At 38.2% G+C, this 21,887-nt stretch overlaps 1 protein-coding gene across 1 annotated transcript; it reads left to right on the top strand.

Moving 5' to 3' along the window:
* Nucleotides 1-1,812: 1,812 nt before the first annotated feature.
* On the top strand, nucleotides 1,813-19,284 carry HEPACAM2 (HEPACAM family member 2). Its single transcript, XM_010024640.1, has 9 exons — nucleotides 1,813-1,902; nucleotides 4,908-5,258; nucleotides 6,160-6,444; nucleotides 12,394-12,690; nucleotides 15,512-15,637; nucleotides 15,722-15,746; nucleotides 15,869-15,906; nucleotides 17,186-17,259; nucleotides 19,168-19,284. The coding sequence occupies exons 1-9, from the start codon at nucleotides 1,833-1,835 to the stop codon at nucleotides 19,282-19,284; spliced, it is 1,383 nt and encodes a 460-aa protein (XP_010022942.1). The 5' UTR covers nucleotides 1,813-1,832.
* Nucleotides 19,285-21,887: the final 2,603 nt, after the last annotated feature.

Genomic DNA, 21,887 nt, shown 5'->3' with positions numbered 1-21,887 from the left:
GGCTGCGTCCGCGAAGGCTGTGACGCTGGTGGGGTTTGGGGAATGCTTATGTTTGAACATTGTGGTCCTCTTGTTTAGAGTTTGAAAGCAGTTATCTGAGAGGACAAAACGAGGCTTTGTCTAAAGCGACCATTGTCTGTTAGCATTGGGTTATTCCGAGTGTTGTGCACTAGTGCGTCTGGCCTGTTCATGGGTGATATTTTGTATCCCCAAAACAGGCTTGCGTGCCTGTATACTTTGGTCATTAGATCTCAACTGAAAAAAAAAAAAAAAAAGATGCTAGCTTTTTTAAGTCTGTTTTATATCCATACAAGAAAGGAAGAATTTATCCTATAATCTTTGCTTACCAGGAGACAACATTCAGTAATAAGGCTACCAGTAGTTCGCATAGTAATACCTGCAGAAAACGTTCGCTCTCCCTTAGGAGTTGCTAGAATCTGCCCATAGTTCAGGTCATGGTGTTTTTCCTACTCTTGATGTTATTTAGTGCCCCGGCTGGCTGGTACATTGTTGCAGGGTAGTCAGGTGGAAGCAGGTGTGCTGCTCTCCCTTTAAACCGACACACGGCAAGGGGAGGGTCAGGGCTGATGGTCCCCTCCCTGCATGCTTCAGCAAGAACTCATTATTTCTGGCTACTGTTGGGAATATAATCTGTAATTATTTCTGTGGTAAAATTGACAAGTTTAGCACATAACAGAGTTACTTCTTGTTAATAAAATATTCAGAGATTCTCAAAGTGTTCAGATTATTAATGCTGCAAATAAAGTTGTTTTTATTAAAAAGGAGTGAAGTTTGATTTGCATTAAGTCCAAATGCCATTTAACGACCAGCACAAACTAGAATTCCAAGGAAAAGGCAGTACAAATTTTTGCATCCACTTCATCTGTGTGAGGTAGTCAGTGTGAAAAGTTGCAGCAAATTAATGACATCAAGAGCAATCCATAATAGTCTGCCTGAACGCTGTATAGCAAAAAATTAAACCCTCTCTCTTGCTGCAAATATTTACTGTTGCTGCGCATGCAACTGGGAGGGTTGCCTGGTTTGCTCTTGATCTGTATAGTGAGTGACAACTTTGGACAACATCCAAATCATACATTAGTATTAATTTAAACCAATGTAAGTTAATGCAGAATAAACAGTAATCAGCAGCTAACTCAACAACTGTAGTAAGCTGTCCACTCCAGCCGTAGGATTCTTTGTTCTAAGATGCCTCATAAGACACTTCATGTTACATGTTATTTAGAGAAAGGGAATAAAATCATTGTTGAGTTATGCTTATGCTAAGGAAAAAAAAAAATACAGAAAAGTTAGAGGCTTGAAAGTGCTGGAAAATATGTAAGCAAGGGTCTGTAATAGCGTTTAATTTTTTTTTATAAGAGAAAAGGAGAAGCTGTCACTGGAAAGACCTGAAAAAAAAATCTGACTATTAGCTCTAACTTGAAATAAGTAGAACCATCTACCAGCATGGTATTTTTTATGAAACTGTAACTAAAGGATGTTAATACCTATACAACCTGTACACTGGGTGCATTCTCTTATTTTTGTTAATTCAGTGTATTGTATTCTGTGCCCCATTTATTACATTCTGCGTCATATTTGCTGTGACTGCCAGGGAAGGGTTACGATAGAGTCAGAAGCAATGAAGATGGGTGCTCATCTAACAGGTGCTCCACTCCCTTTGTTCTTTGTATACACATATTCAAATCACATAAGGCAGGGGACAGGATAGGGCCTGTTAACTCATTGCTGATTTCCCTAGCAAATAAACCAGCAGCTGCAGGTCCAACCCCTGGCTTAGCGCTGCTGAGAAGGTGGCATTTGTGTGGGACAGGATGCTTTCATGGAGCCCTTTAGCCAATTTCTTTTGGGACTTACAATGCAAAATATATTTTCTGCTTGTAGGTAAGAAACAGTATGAATTATATTTGATTGTCATTGTGGAAATACGGATTGTTTTTTTAAAATTTATCTTTATAAATTTGAAGATCTTTCTGTTGTATTGTCAGATGTCTTATTTCAAGAAAGTAGCCTAAAAGCTTTTAAGCAGATAATGTCACCTTGTTATGTCTGTGGAGCTATGAAGTTTTAGCAGCTGACAAAAACGAATGCTATACATAATCTGGATATAAAACATGGGCATTGATTGCATACATATTGTCACATTTTACTGAGTAATATATACATTGTGTTTTCTTTTTAACAAGTAAGGCTGGGCAGGTTCTGAACCAAAGTTTATATAGAAACAGTTACATATCTCTTTAAAAATGTATTAGGTTGAGACAGTGCTGATAACATGATTTTCTACTTTATTGTGATGTCTTATAGTTAATTAGAACATTTATAGTTAATATTTAAATGTACTTGGTATTGAAACTCAATTAAGCTTTCAGTCAACTGAAGAATGTCTTTCTGTTAATAGAACATTTGTTTGGTATCTGGGTGCAGTTTTCCTAAGTATTTGTTATCCAAGCAGTTGATAAAAAATAGGTGCCCTATGCACTTTGACAGGAATGTCCTGTGATCAAATGTTAGATAAAATTATATTTCTACAAACTATTGTAATCAACTTTCTCTATATTTAATCCTCTATGTATTCATGTGTAAGGACAATTTTTCTTTTACTTTCTTTGTGAACTTCATATGTGGTCACCTATTTTCCTTGATTTTGAGCTAAATACTTTGTCATGAGTTTGGCTTCATAACAATTGCAGGTGTATGTGAAGATTGTTGGATTTCTTCTTTAAAAATGAAAACCCTAGTTGGTAAAAACCACAGTGAATATGCACTTTATCTACATTAACACTTTATTGGACATTTATTATTAAAATCCTACAAGAGATACTGCTGTACGAGCAGAATACTTTAGAGTACACATTTGTTCACCAGGCAGTCTCATCTTATACCCTTACTCAGATGTGTGCGTTTCCTACTATGGGAAATGTGCAGCTTGTACTTTATATCATGACAACAGTCAATGCATCGGAGGCATGACACAAGCCCACCAAAGACATTGACCTCAGAAGCTAAAATTAAATGCAGTAACAAAGCTCAGTGGAACTTTCTCTTGGACAAAAATCCCAATCTGGGTAAGAGTATGCCTGAGTCTTTCCTGGTAATAATAGGGGCATAGGAACTGCAGATTCCCTGGTCCATAATATCTGGCGTTTTTTTCATAAATTAATATACTTGCAAAAATTGTAAAAAACTATTGTCACTGATCTAGCAACATTGTACACCAAGGGTTTTGGGAGAGATGAAGAGCTAAATGAACACTGATGAAAAGCAGTTGAGAAGCCAAACTCACTTTGACAAGGAGATATGCATGTTAAATTAATGTTAAAACCTTGCTAAGCAGGTTTCAGTTTATGCCATAAACTCAAAAGTTATGTCATAGTTTCTTATTTAAACTAAAGCTGCAGCCATTGTTTTATGTCAACAGCAATTCTGTTTTGCTTGCCAATACTGGTGATAGCAAAGTAAGATGGAAGCAAAGCACAGCTCACTGAGCTCCAAATGGAGGTTGTTTTGGTACAACCCTTAATGGTCATTATACAAAAACTAGTTTTCAGAACTCTGTTGTCTTGGAAAAATGTGTATTTTGGAAAAATACACATTTGGAAAAATTTGGAAAGCTATAGATGAAGGCTTAAATTATATTGAATTTGTGCCTGATGAGAATGAAGTAAGAGTTTGGCATATTGGTTTGATTTGACTATTAACTCACTTTGATTTCACTATTAACTCAATTTGATTTCACTATTAAAACCCTATTAACATTAATTTAAAGATTAGTCACAATAGTCTTCAGTTTTAATTAAAAATCAAAATTAGCCTAATAGGAGAGAATCATAGAACCTATGTTTTAGGTTGGAAAAGACCCTTAAGATCATCAAGTCCACTCAGCACTGCCAAGTCCACCACTATACTGTGTTCTTAAGTGCCCCATCTACACATCTTTTAAATACCTCCACGGATGGTGACTCCACCACTTCCCTGGACACCTTGTTCCAGGGCTTGAAAACACTTTTGGTGAAGAAGATAACCCTTTCAGTGGAGAATAGCTCTTCTGATGAAGAATATTCCAGATTGCAAAAGAGTTGATCTCTGTGAAAGCCAGAAGACTCCCAGCATTGTTTCTGTAAAACCCTTGCCTTTGACAGACCACTGTTGTCTCATAATTTCTCCAAGCCTCAAACTGCCTTGCCCCTCACTCTGCCTGTCATGGGGGATCTCCTGCATTCTGATGGCAGCCTACAAAATCACCCCAGCAGACCCAGAGAGCGGCAAAAACTGCAGTCGCCCAAAGCCGCTCCTGAACAGACTCCAGGAGAAAACATTATTTCTGCCCTCACTAACTCTGGTCTTTGCTAATAGCATTTCCTTAACTGTACATCAAAATGTCCTTCCAAGCTGTTACATGGAGACACTTTTCCCCATGAATCAAATGGAACAAAGTTAATGACAGTTTTTAACTGAGAAGAAATTAAGTTTTCCTGCCACGATTCTCTTTATCTTACTTTATGATGGTGGTACCTTCTATACTGGTGGTCCCACAGTATTCCTAGTGCTCACTATACCTGCTTCGTTTTTGCTAATTTTCTGCACAGACAGATCTGTGTATTTGTTATAGTAGTAGTTATACATATATACAAATACATAGTATTTGTTATACATATTTTAAGATTATACGGCAGCTGTTACTGGCTTCTTGTTCTACAGCACAATTGCTTATTGACAGCTAAATAAACCCAAAAACTGAGCAATGTCATGCGGAAAGAATAAGGATATGGACAGATCTTTTAACCAATCATTTACAAATCTCTATGACAACTTCTCATTTGAGTTTTCCAGGGTTTCCATTTGTGGTTTGGGTTTGTTTATTTGTTTGTTCTTTCATTCTTATGCAGGTATTTGTTCTGCCTTAAAGTTGACAGTTCCATCTCATACCATCCATGGTATTGAGGGGCAACCACTCCATCTTACTGTTGACTACAATTTCAATGCTACAGCTTCTGAAATACAGATAATCTGGCTTTTTGAGGGACCCCAAAGTAACCCAAAATACTTGCTTGGCTCTGTAAATCAAACAGTAGTTCCAGACTTGGAGTACCAGCACAAGTTTACCCTCATACCACCGAATGCATCTTTGATGATCCATCCATTGCAAATCAGTGATGAAGGCAATTATATTGTAAAAGTTAACGTCCGTGGAAATGGGACAATAACTGCCAGTCAAAGGATTCAAGTAGCTGTTGATGGTAAGTTAGTAAAATATAGCATCTTCATTTTGAAAATAAAATTGAAATAGTTTTAAAGTTCTGTTTCTTAGTATCCCGTTACAATAGTGTATAATTTAATGCAACCATACATGAATAAATACTAACAGTTACGTTGTCTTCTGCTGCTGGAGGGAATGCTAGAATATGTCATCTTTAAACAAAATCAATATATTGACTAATGTCCCTGTATCATATGTAAAAAAGAGGTATAGAAACCAATGTCAATATGAAATTAGAGAAACTTCTAAAAAATAAGGTTTCATAAGGCTCTGCTGTGCTTTCAATCATGAGGGGAAAAAAAGAGGAGGGGTATAGAAAAGAATGATGTAAAAGAATCTCATGAGTCTACTGTAATTTATGGATTATACAGAGGGAGCCCTGAAACTGTTGGGCTTGGAATAATAAAATGAATGACATGGTGACATGACAAAGTTGTAGCTCTCCCATACCCTCCCAGTTTGCAGCCGTCCTCATGACTGGACTGACAGTGCATTTCAGCAGTGCCCAGTGTCAGCAAAGCTGTGGGCAACCACAACGAGCCATGGGCAATGTCATGCTTTGCACTCTTTTCATTTCTGTGGCCTCAGTGATTTGCTTATGAGGTAGGAGCTGGACATCATGGTATACCTGACTGCAGCCTTTGTCCTCTTACCAGTATGTACACAGTCTAGCATTATTTAAGTTCCAGAACAATTCTTACAGTCTCCAGCTTAGAATTCAGCCTTCTTGTTTCAACCTTTAACCACATTTAATAAATAAAATTTGAAATACACATACTTTCCAGAGAGCATGATGTCTGGTATTTGCAGCATCTTGACAATGAAGACTGTAACATATGGCTTGTCACTTTTACAACTCTTTGTATCACTCTATTTTACAGTTCCTGTCACAAAGCCAATTGTACATACTGAACCATCTTCAGGAGTAGTGGAGTACGTAGGGAATATTACCTTAAAATGTGCCGTGGGTAAAGGTACAAGGGTGGTTTACCAGTGGATGAAAAACGGGAAGCCTCTCCATGCTGGCCCTAATTACACCTTTTCATCAAACAATGCTACACTTCTAATTGTCCCTGTTGTAAAAGAAGACATTGGGAATTACAGCTGTCTGGTATCTAACCCTGTCAGTGCAATGGAAAGTGAGATAATTGCACCCACCATATACTGTGAGTATATGAAATATTCATAATTACTTTTGTATAAATGATCTGTCCAGAAAAAGTGCCTGTAACTGTGGAAACAGGCAGAAAACAGTTGAGTCAACATTATATGCCAGCTTACATTCAAAATAAGCTTTTTTGTAACAGCTCTAATTGTTACACAGTTGTGAAAAAAGTCTGAACTGCAGTCAAATAGGAACTTCAGGAATTCCACAGTACAGATATCTTCAGATTTGGAGGAGATGTGACTCAAAGGAAAAAAATAATCAGATGGGTATGAAAATATTGTTGAAAATGGAGACAGCAAAGTGGCAAAAAGCTAAGTATAGGAAATACCAGGCTGAATGACTGGTATTAGTGGGATTCCTCAAGATCATTTTGATTCCAGTCTTTTTTAATACTTCCATTAATGACATCAGCATAAAGATTGGGGGTATCTCGGTGAAGGTCACCTGTGACATTAAACTGGGAGGACTGAATGACTTTGACTGTGTAGTAGAACTGGTATGAAATTTTTTGGTAAAAAATAAATGGGCATTCACTTCTAGAGAATAAAAACCATGAACTTCTGCTGGTAAGATGGAGACTGGTTGGGAAATAACTGAGGTGGTAAGCCTGGGTGATTGAGCTGTACACGAGGTGTTTGTGAAGTGCCGATGCGATTCAGGTATGAGAACGACATAGGTAACTTTAGGGTGTGTTGACAAAGTATTTCTAAAAAGGAAATAAGGAGAATACTAATGGCATGTAGAAGATGAGACCACATGTAGAATACTGTGTGCAGTCCCCTGCACATCCCAGTGCACTAATCTCAAACCGGAGAGAAACAGAACAGAAAGGAATGGAGAAGAGACCTGGAGAACTCGGTCTGGCTTAGCAAAATCAGAGCCCAAAGGAGTGTTTGCTTTACACATCAAATGGGAAACATGAGGGAGCAAGCAGAGTTGCATAAAGGGCAGTGTTGGCAGAAGAGTAAACCATAAGCTAGCCATATATTTTGACTGGAAATGAAAGCACCTGATAAACTGTGAATGTAGATTGAGTTCATCAATTAAATGAGTTGGAGGAAACAGAAGATTGGCTTAATCAGCATTCAACAATAATACTTTAAATCTTAAAAAGGGCACCCTCATTTTCTTCCTTACCTCTCCTGTAATATCACCTCCAGATGCCTCCAAGATTTGCAAGTAGCACATGCTATGTACATGATCTTGCCACAAGCTAATCCTCTGGAGTCAAGCTGTCCTTATCAGAGGAGAGCTACTTTGCCTCCAGCCCTGTTCAGGTATAACCAATTTACCCAATGGCACAGTGTGGATGGAACAGTGCAAGGGCTGGAACTGGATTCCTGTCCAGCCAAGGGCTGGGGCTTGCTCCCGCTTTTGTCAGGTTCTGGCAGCTGGCAGCTCATAGACAGACCATGCCCCAGACTTGTTATGATTGCATGACTGGCATACTCAGAACCTACACCTCTTACTACATCATATTTTCCTCCTTCCCCTTTCATCTCTGATTATACATTCTGCTACTTATTTTTAATTACAACTGGGTAAGGGGGTGTCTTGCATTTGAAGTGTGTGTATGGGTCTCTACACTGCACCTGGAGAAAAGAAAAAGACTGCCTAAATTAGCAAAGGCTAAGAAGGATATTGATAGACGAGAGCTTGTCCCTTGGGTGCAGCTTATAAAATTGACAGCAATGCAGATATGAAGGTGAATGAGCTGCTGCAAAGAATCATGAATAGGGCAGATGTGAATGGGGTGTCCACCACATTAGACAGAAAAATCATGATAAAATGCTCTACAAGGAAATAGCCAGCACTGATGGAGTCTTAACTTTTCATTACTGCGATAGTAACTAACTAACTAAATAAATAAGCAAAATACATTCTTTCTTTCTTTAAGGTAGCAGAGGTTTAAATGCCTGCTTTTGTATAGTCACAATCTCAGCTTACTTAAGTGCTTAAAGTGCTAAGAATGAGAGCTGCATGTGTATGAATGCACTGGCTCTACTGCTTTTCTCACTTTATTGAGCCATGAATGGGCCTTGTACACCTCTCTCTTCAAAGAATACCTACACAAAACTGGGGGACACTATAGCCAGCACAAGCTGGCAGCCTTCTCACAATGCAGTAAATTCAGGTCAGGCTAGAAAAATATTGGCTGCTCTTACTACCTTTTGGCCTGCTCCTTTCTTTTGTGCACAGCCCATTCAGCACTCGCATTGCAGACCTGTTGAACACAGGACTGGCTCCACAGACAGGTGTCTGGGACACTTGCATTGACAAAGTGCGCGTCCTTCAGCCACAGTTCCCATACTGCTTCCTCCCTTCTCCCTCGCTCAACTGTATGTATTTTCCAGCAAATGTGAAAAATCTTTCCAAGTTCTAAACTGAAAAACTATTTTTAAGCCATTGTTTAGCAGAACTTTGAAATCTAAAAGTTACTTCAGTGTCCACGTTTCTGGAACCTTTTGCTGTTTGAATGACAGTAATGTACAGCTCATAAAGTCTGTGTATGTATCAAAAACTTTGAGATTCAGATTTTCTCCACACGTGAAAATATCATTAAAAGTATTTGCATTTCAGAATAGCCTTTTTATTTCATCAGAACTGAGGGTTTGCTTTGTGCATAATTTAAAATTTGGAAAAAAAAATAAGAGAGAACAATGCAATGCTGAAAGACTGCAACACTTGCACTACTATCCATATCCATGTCGGTGATGGGAGTTGGAGTCTTACTTCCTGAGCTATAGGAGGTCACATAAGACAGTACAACCTTTGCCTGCAGAGGTAGTTTGTCTCCCAGCTCCCAGGTGTCAATAATGACCCAGAGCAGGCACTGGGATCTCTATGTACCATATGTCATTGCTGCGGGGGAGTTACTGGAGGTGATAAAAAAAAGGTCACCCGCAGTAAATACTTGCCATCTGCTTGGAAACAGTAACAGCCTCATAGTAATAGGAGCAATTGGAAATATTCCCACAGAGCAGTAAATTGTTACTCAGAACAGATGATTTATTATTTTACAAGTCATTTAGTTAACTGGCTTTACTGAGACAAGAGGCAGCTTTCTGTTGAGAATGATACCAGAAAGAAGTAGAGCGGAGGGATCCATGAAGGCTGTCACTGTTTTTACTGAGAACCAAAAATGTTTTATTCTTAATTTAGCATTAATATTATTCTGCTTCTCCTCTAGCTATGGTGATTATGCACCCTAGAACATGACTATTATATTAGCGTGACCCAGAAACAAATAATTGTCATGGAGGCTGCAGCAGAAACTGTTGTACTGTGCTGAAGGAGTTGAATTTAGCAGACTAAGTGAGATTTCTTTCCTTGGGACTTCTCAGAGAGAGAATATATTTAGCCCTAGAGAGGAAGTGGTTGATTGCCTGCTTTTTAGAATCATTCTTGAAGCCATGTATATCCCTCAGCTGCCCAGTGTACAGGGATCTCAATGTATGCAGTGCCCAGGAGAGGCAAAAGACAGATCCAGGGGAAGCAGAAGGGTTACCCAATGCTTGTGTGACTTCCTCAAGGAATGCCACTTCTCAGGCTTTGCTGAGATTTGACTATTTATTAAGAAAACCTTTCTTTTTTTTTTTTTTTTTTTTTTTTTGTCTCAAATGTACTTTCCCAGTCTGTGTGCATCACTGTTTTTTTAATGATTTATTTCAATTTGGAGCTTTCATACAAAAGTGTAGTTATGGTGTTAGTGTTATCTGTGCTACACTGTTATGATACTGATAAAAAAGCAGAACTTAGTTCTGACTCTTTTATAGGCTGGGGCAAATCTCCCACTATAATGAGGGGGCAAGAGACCAGTCAGCTAGTCTTCTCTCTTTACTTATATCAAAGGTTATATTACTGGTGAAAATAAAAGCTAATTCTTCTAAGAAAGAAGAGTTGGGTAGGAGGAACCACTGAATTGCTCTGAAAAGTAAAAAAGCATGTTTCTGACTATAAATAGTGCATGAGGGGTTTTACTTTCAATTATGAAAAAGTCAAAGTTCAGTACATCCCTCTCCTTTTCCATTTGAATAAAGGGAAGTAAATATCTATAACAGGTGAGCCCCCGTGAGAGGCTGGTGTTCTGGAGGGGCTCCCTGTCTCCTGAAACATGCAGCCCAAGTGAGGTCTGCCAAGCCAAAGTAGTGGTGATAGGTCTGCAGTTCCCAGAAATGCTCATTACAGGGTCAGCTGGCTCTTGGATACAGTAAAGCAAATAACTCAGGAACTGCAGAGCCTGTGAAGGGGGAGCCCAGATGCCTCGATTCTTCAGAGTGTCCCTTACAATGTAGGTGGAAGCAGCACTGATTCATGCTTAAGTGACTCTGTACTGCATTTCCCAAGTAAATATTGCATATGATATAAGGCCTTCCTTAAAACGAGACTGCATAAAGCTTACAGCTAAGAAGTAAGTAGAGAAAATAAAAAAGTTTGACAAGTTTGCATTGTGAGATGCGGATATTTGATTAGAAGTGGACTAAACTGAGGTTGTGGTGTGATAGTCTACATTCTCTTCACAAAAAAAAAATCCCAGAGGCACACACAAAGTGGCCTGTTTTGTGCTGCATGCTGTTTGCCTATGTGTTCCTGAAGAATAAATCAGGCTTATAAATCAGGCATGTTAGAGGGAAGTCTAACATCAGCCTGAATTTCCTGATGAGGAACAGTCTGAAACATTACAGTGTGCCACTATATGTGGCAGGGACTTTCCCATCCCAACCCAGCTACATTATCTTAATGCTTCCAGACAACTGTAGGAAGATGGAAATATTACTTGACTGAACTGTATACAGTAGGCATAATACTGACATACCTTTTTGCTATGCCATTCTGTGTGAGAAATTTGTCAGCCCCTTCACTGAACTTCAGGGATCCTACCAAAAAGATGTTCTGCATATCTTCTTCATTTGGCTTTTGTCATTTTTGGGTCTGTGCTTTTTTGATTATGCATGTAAGCCCTCAGGGAATTGGCAACATTAAAATTATTAGTTCTTTTGACTGGAAAAGGTAATATAATAAGTCACACTTTGATTATTATATTCTCTGCATTATTTTTTATAATTAGATTCTTGTAAAAATAGATTTTAACATGTAAAGATATAAAATCCCCATCATCTGAAATGACCTATTAAAAATAGCATGGGAAATATGCTTTTCATATTTAAATATATTGTTTCCCTTCCAATTTTCCTATGAATATTACCCTAAAAATACTTAGCTGCTATATTTCCTGAGTAATGAACACATGACTATTGGACATTATATGCCTCTTCTCAATGCTATTTAGAAATCCAACTTTTTTCAGCACAAGTGCTTACTTTTGAAAGAAACATAAATGTTGAAATAGTACAATGCTATTAAAGTGGGAGGAAGTTTTAAATTTGTTTTAGCAGTCATTTATGGAAAGCTTTTTCTGAAGTTACTTAAGGCCCATGCCATTCTAGGATACCTGCAGAATAGTTCCCCAAATAGTTATTATACTGCAAAGTATTACAGTGAATATTTATATATGTCAAGGCTAATTTGTTCACTTTTAAATGTGCAGAGAAATAACTTACACCAATAAGTTTGGCATTTAAATAGAAAGGGTCAAATATGCCCCTGAAGAAGACCTGCTCCTTTATTTCACAGCTTTTCCAACTGTTTTCAGTTTTTGTTCTTTTTATCGTACTGAACAATGCATCGAGCTGTGCTTTTTCCTTAAACAGTGATTAGATCAGTATTCGGTGGGTGTAGTCTGACATAAACCTAGTACAGGTCAAGTTCTTGAACTGAAAGCCTTTTAAGTGAAATGATTGAATCCAATGCCAGCCATTCTAAAGGCTAGCCCAACTCAAAAAGTCTAAGTTTAAAGATATGCTTCTGTTTAAAGTTAAATTATATGCTTTGATTTTATTTTTTCTGCTGTTTTTTCCTTTTTTTTTTTTTTGATTCTTCAATGCAGATGGACCTTATGGACTTAGGGTTAAATCAGACAAAGGTCTGAACATAGGGGCAGTGTTTACAGTAGACATGGGGGAAGTTATACTGTTCGACTGCTCAGCAGATTCAAACCCACCAAATAGTTACTCATGGATTCAAAGGGCTGACAATACCACTCATGTCATCAAATATGGACCCCACCTGGAAGTTGTATCTGATAAAGTGGCCCAGAAGACAATAGATTACATGTGCTGTGCTTTCAACAACGTGACCGGAAAACGAGATGAAACTCACTTCACAGTTGTTGTTACTTCTGTAGGTAAGAACATTGATTCATTGCTGTAACTGTAACATCTGAGCAGAGTGTCAAGCCCAGAAAAAGGAAGTAATTCTTAGAGAGAGAATAGGTATCAGAAGTGAGGTCTTGCCAACAATGTAGTAAAAAGGATACTGGCCTTTCAGTGGAGATTTTGGCCTTTCAGTGGGATCTGGGGTTTTCTCACCATGTGACATGGCTTGGGACAAGACTCACTAAGATGCTGAAGTTTTGTGGGAGTTTGACACTAAAATATATTTAGCCATTTGGAACTGCATCCCTTGAGTAGAAAAATTTTCTTGGTAGGCAAACCTTATGATGACCAAGTAACAGTCTCTTACTCTGTTTCTTACTTTTTACCTTTAAAAATGATAAGGATTAATGGAGAGAATGGTGCCGAAATCTGCTGAATGGCAAGGTGGGCCTTCCCTCCCCGGGGTAGATTTAGTCCAAGGCTCACAGTCCCACAGCTTTCAGGAGCTGTGAGCCCTGAGGCTCACCTGTACATGAGATGATAGTTTCAGGCACACATCACTGACCAAAATAACCAGGTGCAGACTCACCAGCAATGAAGGTCTTTAACATTTTACCAGTGTGGTTCTGTATTACAAGAACCTTAGTGTAGTGTGTGATAACAATGCAAGCTGGGATGATGAATGGTTTTATTACAATCTATTTGTAAAAATTGTTTCACTGTCATATTTATGAATCTATGAATTGACTCCTAGGTTCCACTGAACAAACACCTTTATTTCTCATACATTGTAACCTTAGTTCCTGTATCAGGATGTGTTAACCAGCAACAGACCAGTTTTTCAGAAAATCTCCAGAAGCATACAGCAAAGAACAAGATATTGAGGAAGTTGGCTATCTCTTATTAATACAGATCAATACAAGTATTTTCAGATAAGGAATGTATGCTATTAATGTTCAACATGATAGAATATATTGCCTTTTATAAAATTTAACAAAGCAATTTCACTTGTGCAGAACAAAGAGTTCAGCCATTTGTTAGTCAAGCAAACAAGGAGAGCAGATGTCCATCACTCAGGCTGACTTACGGACTCATTACAAATCCATGGCTTGCAGTATGCTGGAAGGAAGATGGGTTACAATTTTACATTGAGAAAACTGCACTTTAAGACTAAACATTGTGGTTAGTGGTGAATGAAAATGCAGACTATGAATATTATTCCATAGTCCTTCTCCCTGTCCCCATAATCCTAGATACGGAACCTGGACTGTGCCTTTCAAAATATTGGAAACACCATTTTCAGCAGCAACAGGAACTCTGATGTTTCAGAAGACCTTACAAGCTCCCCCACCTAAGGGACTGAAACTCATTTATATTGTGCTATAAAGAGCAGCCTAATTAATGCTAAAAATCATCAAGAAAACAATCATATCTATGTTACAATTACATCAATAATTGCATTAAGCTGTTACTCAGTTTTAGCCAGGACTAGTTAGATTTTAAAGTGAGAGGAGGTATTTCATTATGTACACAAGTTATTGCCCAGTTCTCAAGTTGAGTCAATTTGAGCATGTTAAATGCATGCAAAGAGCACATCTTTGTTTTCTGCATCGATATGCCCATGGAGATAGGATTTTTTTAGTCTAAATTTGAAATTACTCATTTTAAAGAACATTTTTAAGGACTCGTCTGATTCTCCAGCATTTGGTTTTGGTTTTGTTTGGGGTTTTTGTTGGGTTTGGTTTTGTTGGGTTGTTTTTTTTCCTGAGGAAAGCAGGACACGGAAGGAGTATGAAAGAAACGTGGTGAAATTGCAGTGATTTATTTTTCTGTACCTTCAGGATGTGTCCAGTTTGAAATCCACGTATTTGATCCTTGGGATAACGGTTGCACATGCAGCCAGTACACTGCCAGTGAATTACGTGGAGGTGTAAATGGATGTAAGCAATGATGGCTATCTGTACAGGAGTTCGTCCAAGTACTGGAAACATATCCAGCTAAATAATGCACATTTGAGTTGCTTAATAAACATGCTGCTGACAAATACAAAACATTAATTTACCTGTATGGATTGTGACATGGCCTTTAATTACATGGATTCTGCACAACTCAGAGCAAAAGGAGGAAAATATGTCTGGCATTTCCTAACTTTCACATTCCTGTCTTTACAAATTCTATGCAAATGTTTTCCACGTGCTTTTGTGTATGTAATTATATACATATGGTGCTTGTGTTCTATTGGTAGATCCTGCTGGGAAACTGCTGCTAATGCAAAATATCTGAGCAGAGGAAAAAAATACTTCAGATATATTTAGATATGTATCCAAACAAATATAATTTATTGGCTTCTGATGGGATTTCATAAATAACCAAACTGTCAGTGATCTGAAAACCTTTAGAAAAAATACAACAGTTCAGTTATCCTCTGATGTGCTACAGCTCCTACAGCTAGGATGAGTTCCCTCCCATATAGCATAAACTGCTCACATAAGAGTCACCTAATTTCTTGATAGTTCGGTGTCTCTATGCCTAAAATTAGAATATACATCTCCGTTTTGTGATGCTGCAATTTGTGAATTACATTTACCGACCTTCATTTTGGCACCTCTAGGTGCCAACCAGTTCTGGACTCATTTCTGATACGCATATCATTGCTCTTCCAGTTCAGGATATTTGGTGGGAGGGAGAAAATATTACCAATTCACAAGAACCCAAATTGTGTATCTACTTTGTATCTCTGTACAGGTTTACTAGCTTCAGATGAATTTCAAAAGGTGTGTTTTTCAGTGTCATTGTAGCATGTAGTACAGAACAAGATACTAAATACAGTACTCATCTTCTTTGTCACAGGATTGGAAAAGCTGGCCCAGAAGGGAAAATCTCTGTCATCTCTTGCAGTAATAACAGGAATTTCATTATTTTTGATCCTAGCTATGGCCTTTTTATTCATATGGAAAAGATACCAGCCACATAAAGGTATGTAAAAGTTAAGCACACTCTAGCTCTTCTTTTGGATCCTTAGAGCAAAAAGAATAATAGTTCTTTTTTTCTTATTTTCAGTGATACAACAGAAGCTGCAGAGCAGGTATGAAAAGAAATCATTCTTAGGTCAAGTCCTTTCTATCAGGAGAATTGCATTTTTTATCATATTAATTTTCTTTCCTTGGCTTATGACATCGAACTGAAAAACATGTTTATGTTTTCTAGGCCAGAGGCTGATTACAGAAAGGCACATACATTTTCAGGTAATGCTAATAAGAGAATTGTGAGCGTAATCCATTCCTGCAAAAAATTGCAATCTCCGCATAAAAAAGGAAGAAGGAAGGGAAGTGTGTTTTTAACTTGGGTTGCACACCTCTGTGTTAGCTTACTTAAGACAAAAGCAAAATGGCAACAGGTCATGCCTGGAGTTCACAGCATTATGTACTCTGTTGTCTTGAAATCTAGCTGTTAATAGCCGTATTCTAGGATTAGAATCACCTGTATTTCACTCTTCTCACCAATATGAAGTAAATTAGTGTTACTGTGGGACAGTGAGAGGTGATGCGGCATGAGAGGATCACAATTCTAAATGTTCATAGCACCAGTTGATACCAAAATTGTGAGATAATAATATGACCTACAGTATATACATTTTAGCCTCTATCACATTCTGTACTACATTTCTCTGTGTTATTAGGACCCAGTGTGTTTTTTTTCACTGCCTCTTTTCCCTCCACAATCCTTCCCACATGATCCTGGGCAAGAGAGGCTGGAGCCCAGCCATCCTTTGTAAGGGTAACACTTTTACTCCGACACCTTCCTACCAAAGAATCAGAGCAGGCCATAAGCTGCTGCATACAAGAGGGTAGGGAAGTATACGAAGCTTTGGTAGGTAAGAATTTCACTTGAGCACAGAGGGTCCTTCACCCTTGCAAGTAGTATCGGAGGAGGGAATCTCAGCACCATCTTTAGAATTGCAGCCTTTGTTGTGGAGTGATGCCCAAGAGACAATTAAGAGTCTCAGATCTCCTGGGCAACAGTAGGAGGGTAAATAAACTCCCACCCTCGATACAAGTTGTATTTGAAGTCCCAGATACAATTTGTCAACTGGTTTAATAATGTGGCACATTCCCTTTTTCTAATCTCAGCATTATAAAAAATTTGGATGGTACTGCCTCACTAGAGTGTAGATGTGCTGAACTTACCATAGGCCTCCTTTTTATGGGAAATAAATCAGTCTGTTTAGCCTTCCAGCAAAAAGAGTCCCAATGGCTCTACCAAAACTGTTACTGAGGTTAGCAGAAGGCTCCTCACTTGGCCTGAGATGCTGGAGATAGCCAAACACTGTGCACACTGCTGTGCAGCTGCCCTGCCTCGCTCCACACTAGCTTAGGAGCTTGGCAGGGAAGTGGTTTAAAGCAGATCAATCAACTAATATTTGGATATTTTAAAAATTAGGCCAGGTTCCTTTGCCAGCCATTATTTTCCAGGTTCATATGACACCTCAATACCTTTTTTCATGTTTGTTTGTTCTAACTTTAGGACATGAAAGTGCTTTGGATGATTTTGGGATATATGAATTTGTGGCTATTCCTGATCTTGCCAGTGGTTCTAGGGTAGGTGATTTTACATCATGAACTGATGGTTTCATTTCTCTTTCTTAAGGTGTACTAAATATCTGTACTAGAATCCTTCTGTCAGTTTGCTCTGTTGCTTTTTGCTGATGTCTCTATGACACCTTATTCACAGCTGTTGTTTACCAAGTACTTACTCTTTCTTTACAGTGTTATTAGTTCAGTACTTGCATCACCATGGTGTAGTAAGGAACTAAGCAAGCTCTAAAGACAACAATCTCACTTCAGCTACCCTATATTGAAAGAATATTAGTAGTATTGAGTAGATGGGTAGAACTGAACCAATTGTGTCACACAAGAAAATGAACTATTTTGATGCCATTTTCTCCCCTGACTCTAATATTGCTTCTCATGCAACATACAACTCCAGCAGCACAGGAAAGCCTCAAGGGGATATAAAGTTTTCACTCTAAAAACATGTAAACTAAATCTTAGCTATTTTTCACAATTATTTTGTTTGCTTCATGTGCTGTGGGGGAGTACCTAAGCAGAGGAATTTGGCTAGTAGAAAAAGTCCGGATACATATGCTACTTCACTGCATTGTGGCTTTGCTGACATTACTGTACAGCAGTTGGAGATCATTCCAATGTGGTGTGTAAAAGGACAAAGAAAAAATGAGAAATAGGGCCATAAAATTTTGAGACAGCAGACTGAAACTGGGAGGAAGTAGAAGCAGCACTTTCCCTTTGCTAGGAAAAGTTTCTGGCAATACAATCTTGGACCTTTGGAGAGCATCCATATGGTCGGGTAAGGGAGAGGTCTTAAAATATGATCATACGGGGTCACATTAACAGTCCTACATGTTTTGTAATTATGATTAGCTCGCAAAATACATGATGTATTAGCAAAAATAGTCATAGATTAATAAACATTTTTCTCTGCTGGGGTTAGATGAGTGAAATAGACATTTCTAGGGCTAGAGTGCTATCATAAGGGTTAGTGGAGAGGACCTATTTGTACAGCAGCAGAAATAAAAGGCTTTAAGAAAACAGAGGAGCTGGTCTGTATCTGTAAAATCTGTGACCATAGAAGGCTTACTAAGTATGGAGATCAGGCCCTAAATCATCACAGCCTTAATAAGCACACTGTGATACCCCTTAGGCTGGTCATCTCAAAAAGTCACAGTTACATAATCGGGCCATTAGTAGGTCAGGAGGGAGAAAGAAGCAACAAAGACAACAGAATGGATGCACAAGCAAGGAAATCCAGTAAAATTTCAAGAAACAGGAGAAACTCCACTGATTTACGTTGTTACCCAGATTTATGCCATTGCAGATGAAGTCAACATTTGATCCACTGATTCATTTTAGTTAGTTAGCAGAAAAAGAAAAAAAACTAAGTGGAGATAACGAAGAACTGGAGGTTCAGTATAGGCAGAAAGACAGAGAATTCCTTGTTGTGTTGTTTTAACATAAGAGCAGATTTGTACACTTAACATTGAACAACGAAATTTCCATATTACTTCATTTATGGAAATTCCTTGCAGTTCCCTCTCTGTGACATTCTGGTGGGAGTTTTATGCTGAACCCTTTCCCTGAATATTTTCTCCTTTTTTATTATCTCTTCTCCTGCTTCTCTCTGTTAAATGTTCCTTCCTTGACTTTTGGCACACTAATACAAAATACTTGCTGTACTAAATGCAAGAGCTGCATCCTAAATCTTGTAAGATCCTAATTGAATTTAAAACTATTGCTTGTGTTACTATAAATGTGATGACAACTTACCCAAAATGAAATGTAAAGTGATAGAGATGAACTGTTAAATCCATACGTAAAGCATTCATAGGGAAAAGTTTTTTTTAAAAAAAAAGGAAGTTACATTATCAGTTTACTTTCTGTTGAATCTTTCCCATTTGTACTTACAGTAGGAATACTCTTTGCTACTTTTAGGTTTCAAGTCAATCTGTTCATGGCTCTGACTTTGTCCCAGGCCAGGATATGCTTAGTACAGTTTATGAAGTTATCCAGCGTATTCCCGACCAGCCGGAACAAGACCATCAACAGTAAGTTAAAGGCTGTGTGCATTTATGTGGTAGCTCAAAGACAAATACTTTTGCATCCAGAAAAATTTACATTTTGGTAGCTGATGTTTGATTCCAGTGAGAGGGGTGAGGAAGGAAAACAGGTATGAGCCACATCAGTTCCTCCACTGTTTCCTATTCAATCTCTCACTTTTCCTCAAGACTCCAGTCTGTCGTTTCATCACGTGTGAAAAACAAAAGCTGAGATCTTCAGACAATTTCAAATGAAAATTCCCAAGTGTTTTAAGAAGGTGGCTATATGTCACAGCACTGAGACATCAGCACTGCCCACTAAGCAGGTTAAACTTCAATCAAAGCAGCTTAATCAGCAGCACAGCTTCCAGGCCTGCCAGCCATGTGCCAAGTAGAGTTAGAGGGCTTTCTTTGCAGTGCTGAAACTGGCCAGCTGATCAATAAGCACTAGTTGTTAAAATGGTCACTGAGATATTAATGGACAATGCTGAGTCACCTGACAAAGCGATGACTTCATTTGTATCTTAACTAGTGGTTTAGAGCAAAAGGATTCTTGTTCTGCAGTACCCTGGCTGGGAACTCCACAGGAGCACTTTTGCTGAGTTAAATACCAGAAAGACCACAGAATGTTGTGCTTATGCAGTTAGTGTCGGGTAGTCCTGATTTTGTCAAATTGCCTACTTCAGAGCACTTCTTGGCATAAGAAGAGTGAATACACTGTGAAGTTTCTCTAATTGCCATACAGCTGCCATAAATCTGTTGTCAATATCGACAGTCTTTCTTACAAATCAAGAACAGCACACGAGACTTTATGCAGTAACAAGCCTATTGTATCACATTTTCCATGTTCTTATGATGTGTTCTCATTCTTTTGTGGTTGAAAACATGCAGTCTTACCAATATACTAATCAGTTGGCTGAGTTATGGCAATGTTTATATGACTGCATTAGGATTCAGTACTTAGACTATTAAAAATTTCATCTGCAACTGTGTGTCCAAATTATGTATGCAAACATGCAACCATGCTTGTAAAAGCAAACTGATCAGTAAGAAAGCAATAATGAATTACTAATGACATTTTTGATCTGGAGTTACTCACTTTGAACCTTAAGATGATTTTTAAACCAGATGTAAAACACAGCATTCATAAAGTACGTCTTTTCTTATTCCTCCTCCTACATGCCTTCCTTCTGAAATTTCTCACTGGTACATGACCCTCTAAAAAAGGAATAAATTCAAAGTAAAGGTAACTTGAACTTTGTGACAGCTCAGATTTTGACTCAAACTTTGCAAAACATATTCTGTAGTTGGGAAGGACTCATCTGCATAAACCCATTTTGCTGCTCTTTTCATACATCAAGATGTTAAAAAAAGAAATGTATGAACAAAATTTTCAGTAATAAAATCTGCTAGACATGGTAATGGGTAAACTTCCCAGATTAGAAAGACGACTTTTATGAATTTTCCAATTTCTGATGTGCTACGAAGGAGCACTCTAAGTGGTAAATAAATGACAGCTAAGTTGATACTGGTACTTGCAGCAGGATGCTTCAGTATTCAGTATGTGAAAAAACCAAAACACCACAGAATTCAAAATGGAACTGGGAAAGTAATTCCAAACTCCTATAGTGCAAAGTAATGATTGCTTATAGATGGACCCCACAGGCTTGGTATGTAGCCATCTGTACAGTAATCAGCAACATTCATGGGAAAAATGATAGAGAACTTGCCTGCACTCTGCTTATGGCAGGAATTCCTTTGTACAAAACAAAAGAATGGATATTATGGAAGCCAAACAGGTTTGTTGGTAAAGTGATCACTTCAGTCTTACTCCCAGTGGTTCTAACTGGAACTGCTCTAATTTCATAAATTTATTAGAATCAATGTGCAAAGAAAAGTAAGTAAAAATAGTTTAATTCTCAGATTTGTCAGAATCTTTCAGATCCTCTCTTTGAATCTAATTTCTGCAGTGTTAGCTGATATTCTCTCTCTTACTATTAGAAATCCCAGCGACACCACCAGCAAATTCACAGACTAGACAATGCCTGACACCATGGGAATAACTTTTCCTTCCCACTTTTCCTTATGTTTTTATCAGCCTTTTTCTCCAGTCATCCACACATGCATATATGCTTCTGACACTCTAAATAATTACATTTTAGATGTGCCCAGCTTCTGTAAAGTAAGAATACTTCAGGAAGCTGATCTAAACTCTCTTTGGTTTGGATTGACAGACTTAATACCCTAATTGTAGTCAAAAAAATGAGCTGAGATGGTAGCTGGATTTGTACTTTTACATTTGCATGGTGATAGAAGTCCCTGTTCACAACAGTCTGTTGCAGATGTGCCTCCCCTGCTCCTCCAAAGAATCAAAGGGAAAACATGACATCAGTTTCTAAAGAAACTGTTCGGCTCCATCTCTGGGCTCCACAGTCACAGAGTGTTACATGACTGTCACACACTCAACCATTTAATTAAACACACTCTTCTAAGCTGCTTTTTAATGCATATTTTTTAAGCTAAATGTACATCCTGTGAGAAACTGGACAACAAGCTCCTCCACATATGAAAGAAATCTGAAAATGGCTGCAAGAGATAATGAGCAAGAAGTTTAGG

Source organism: Nestor notabilis, unplaced genomic scaffold, assembly GCF_000696875.1.
Source record: "Nestor notabilis isolate BGI_N333 unplaced genomic scaffold, ASM69687v1 scaffold31671, whole genome shotgun sequence".
Classification (NCBI taxonomy): domain Eukaryota; kingdom Metazoa; phylum Chordata; class Aves; order Psittaciformes; family Psittacidae; genus Nestor; species Nestor notabilis.
Note: the sequence above shows the minus strand (reverse complement) of the source record. Positions and strands in the feature narration are given on the sequence as shown.

What these genes read in the sequence shown, in the direction of transcription:
- HEPACAM2 (XM_010024640.1), top strand. Translation starts at nt 1,833, where the DNA reads ATGCTTTCATGGAGCCCTTTAGCCAATTTCTTTTGGGACTTACAATGC. An exon ending in AATATATTTTCTGCTTGTAG is followed by an intron (nt 1,903 to 4,907) that starts GTAAGAAACAGT and finishes ATTCTTATGCAG; the next exon opens with GTATTTGTTCTGCCTTAAAG. An exon ending in AATTGCACCCACCATATACT is followed by an intron (nt 6,445 to 12,393) that starts GTGAGTATATGA and finishes TCTTCAATGCAG; the next exon opens with ATGGACCTTATGGACTTAGG.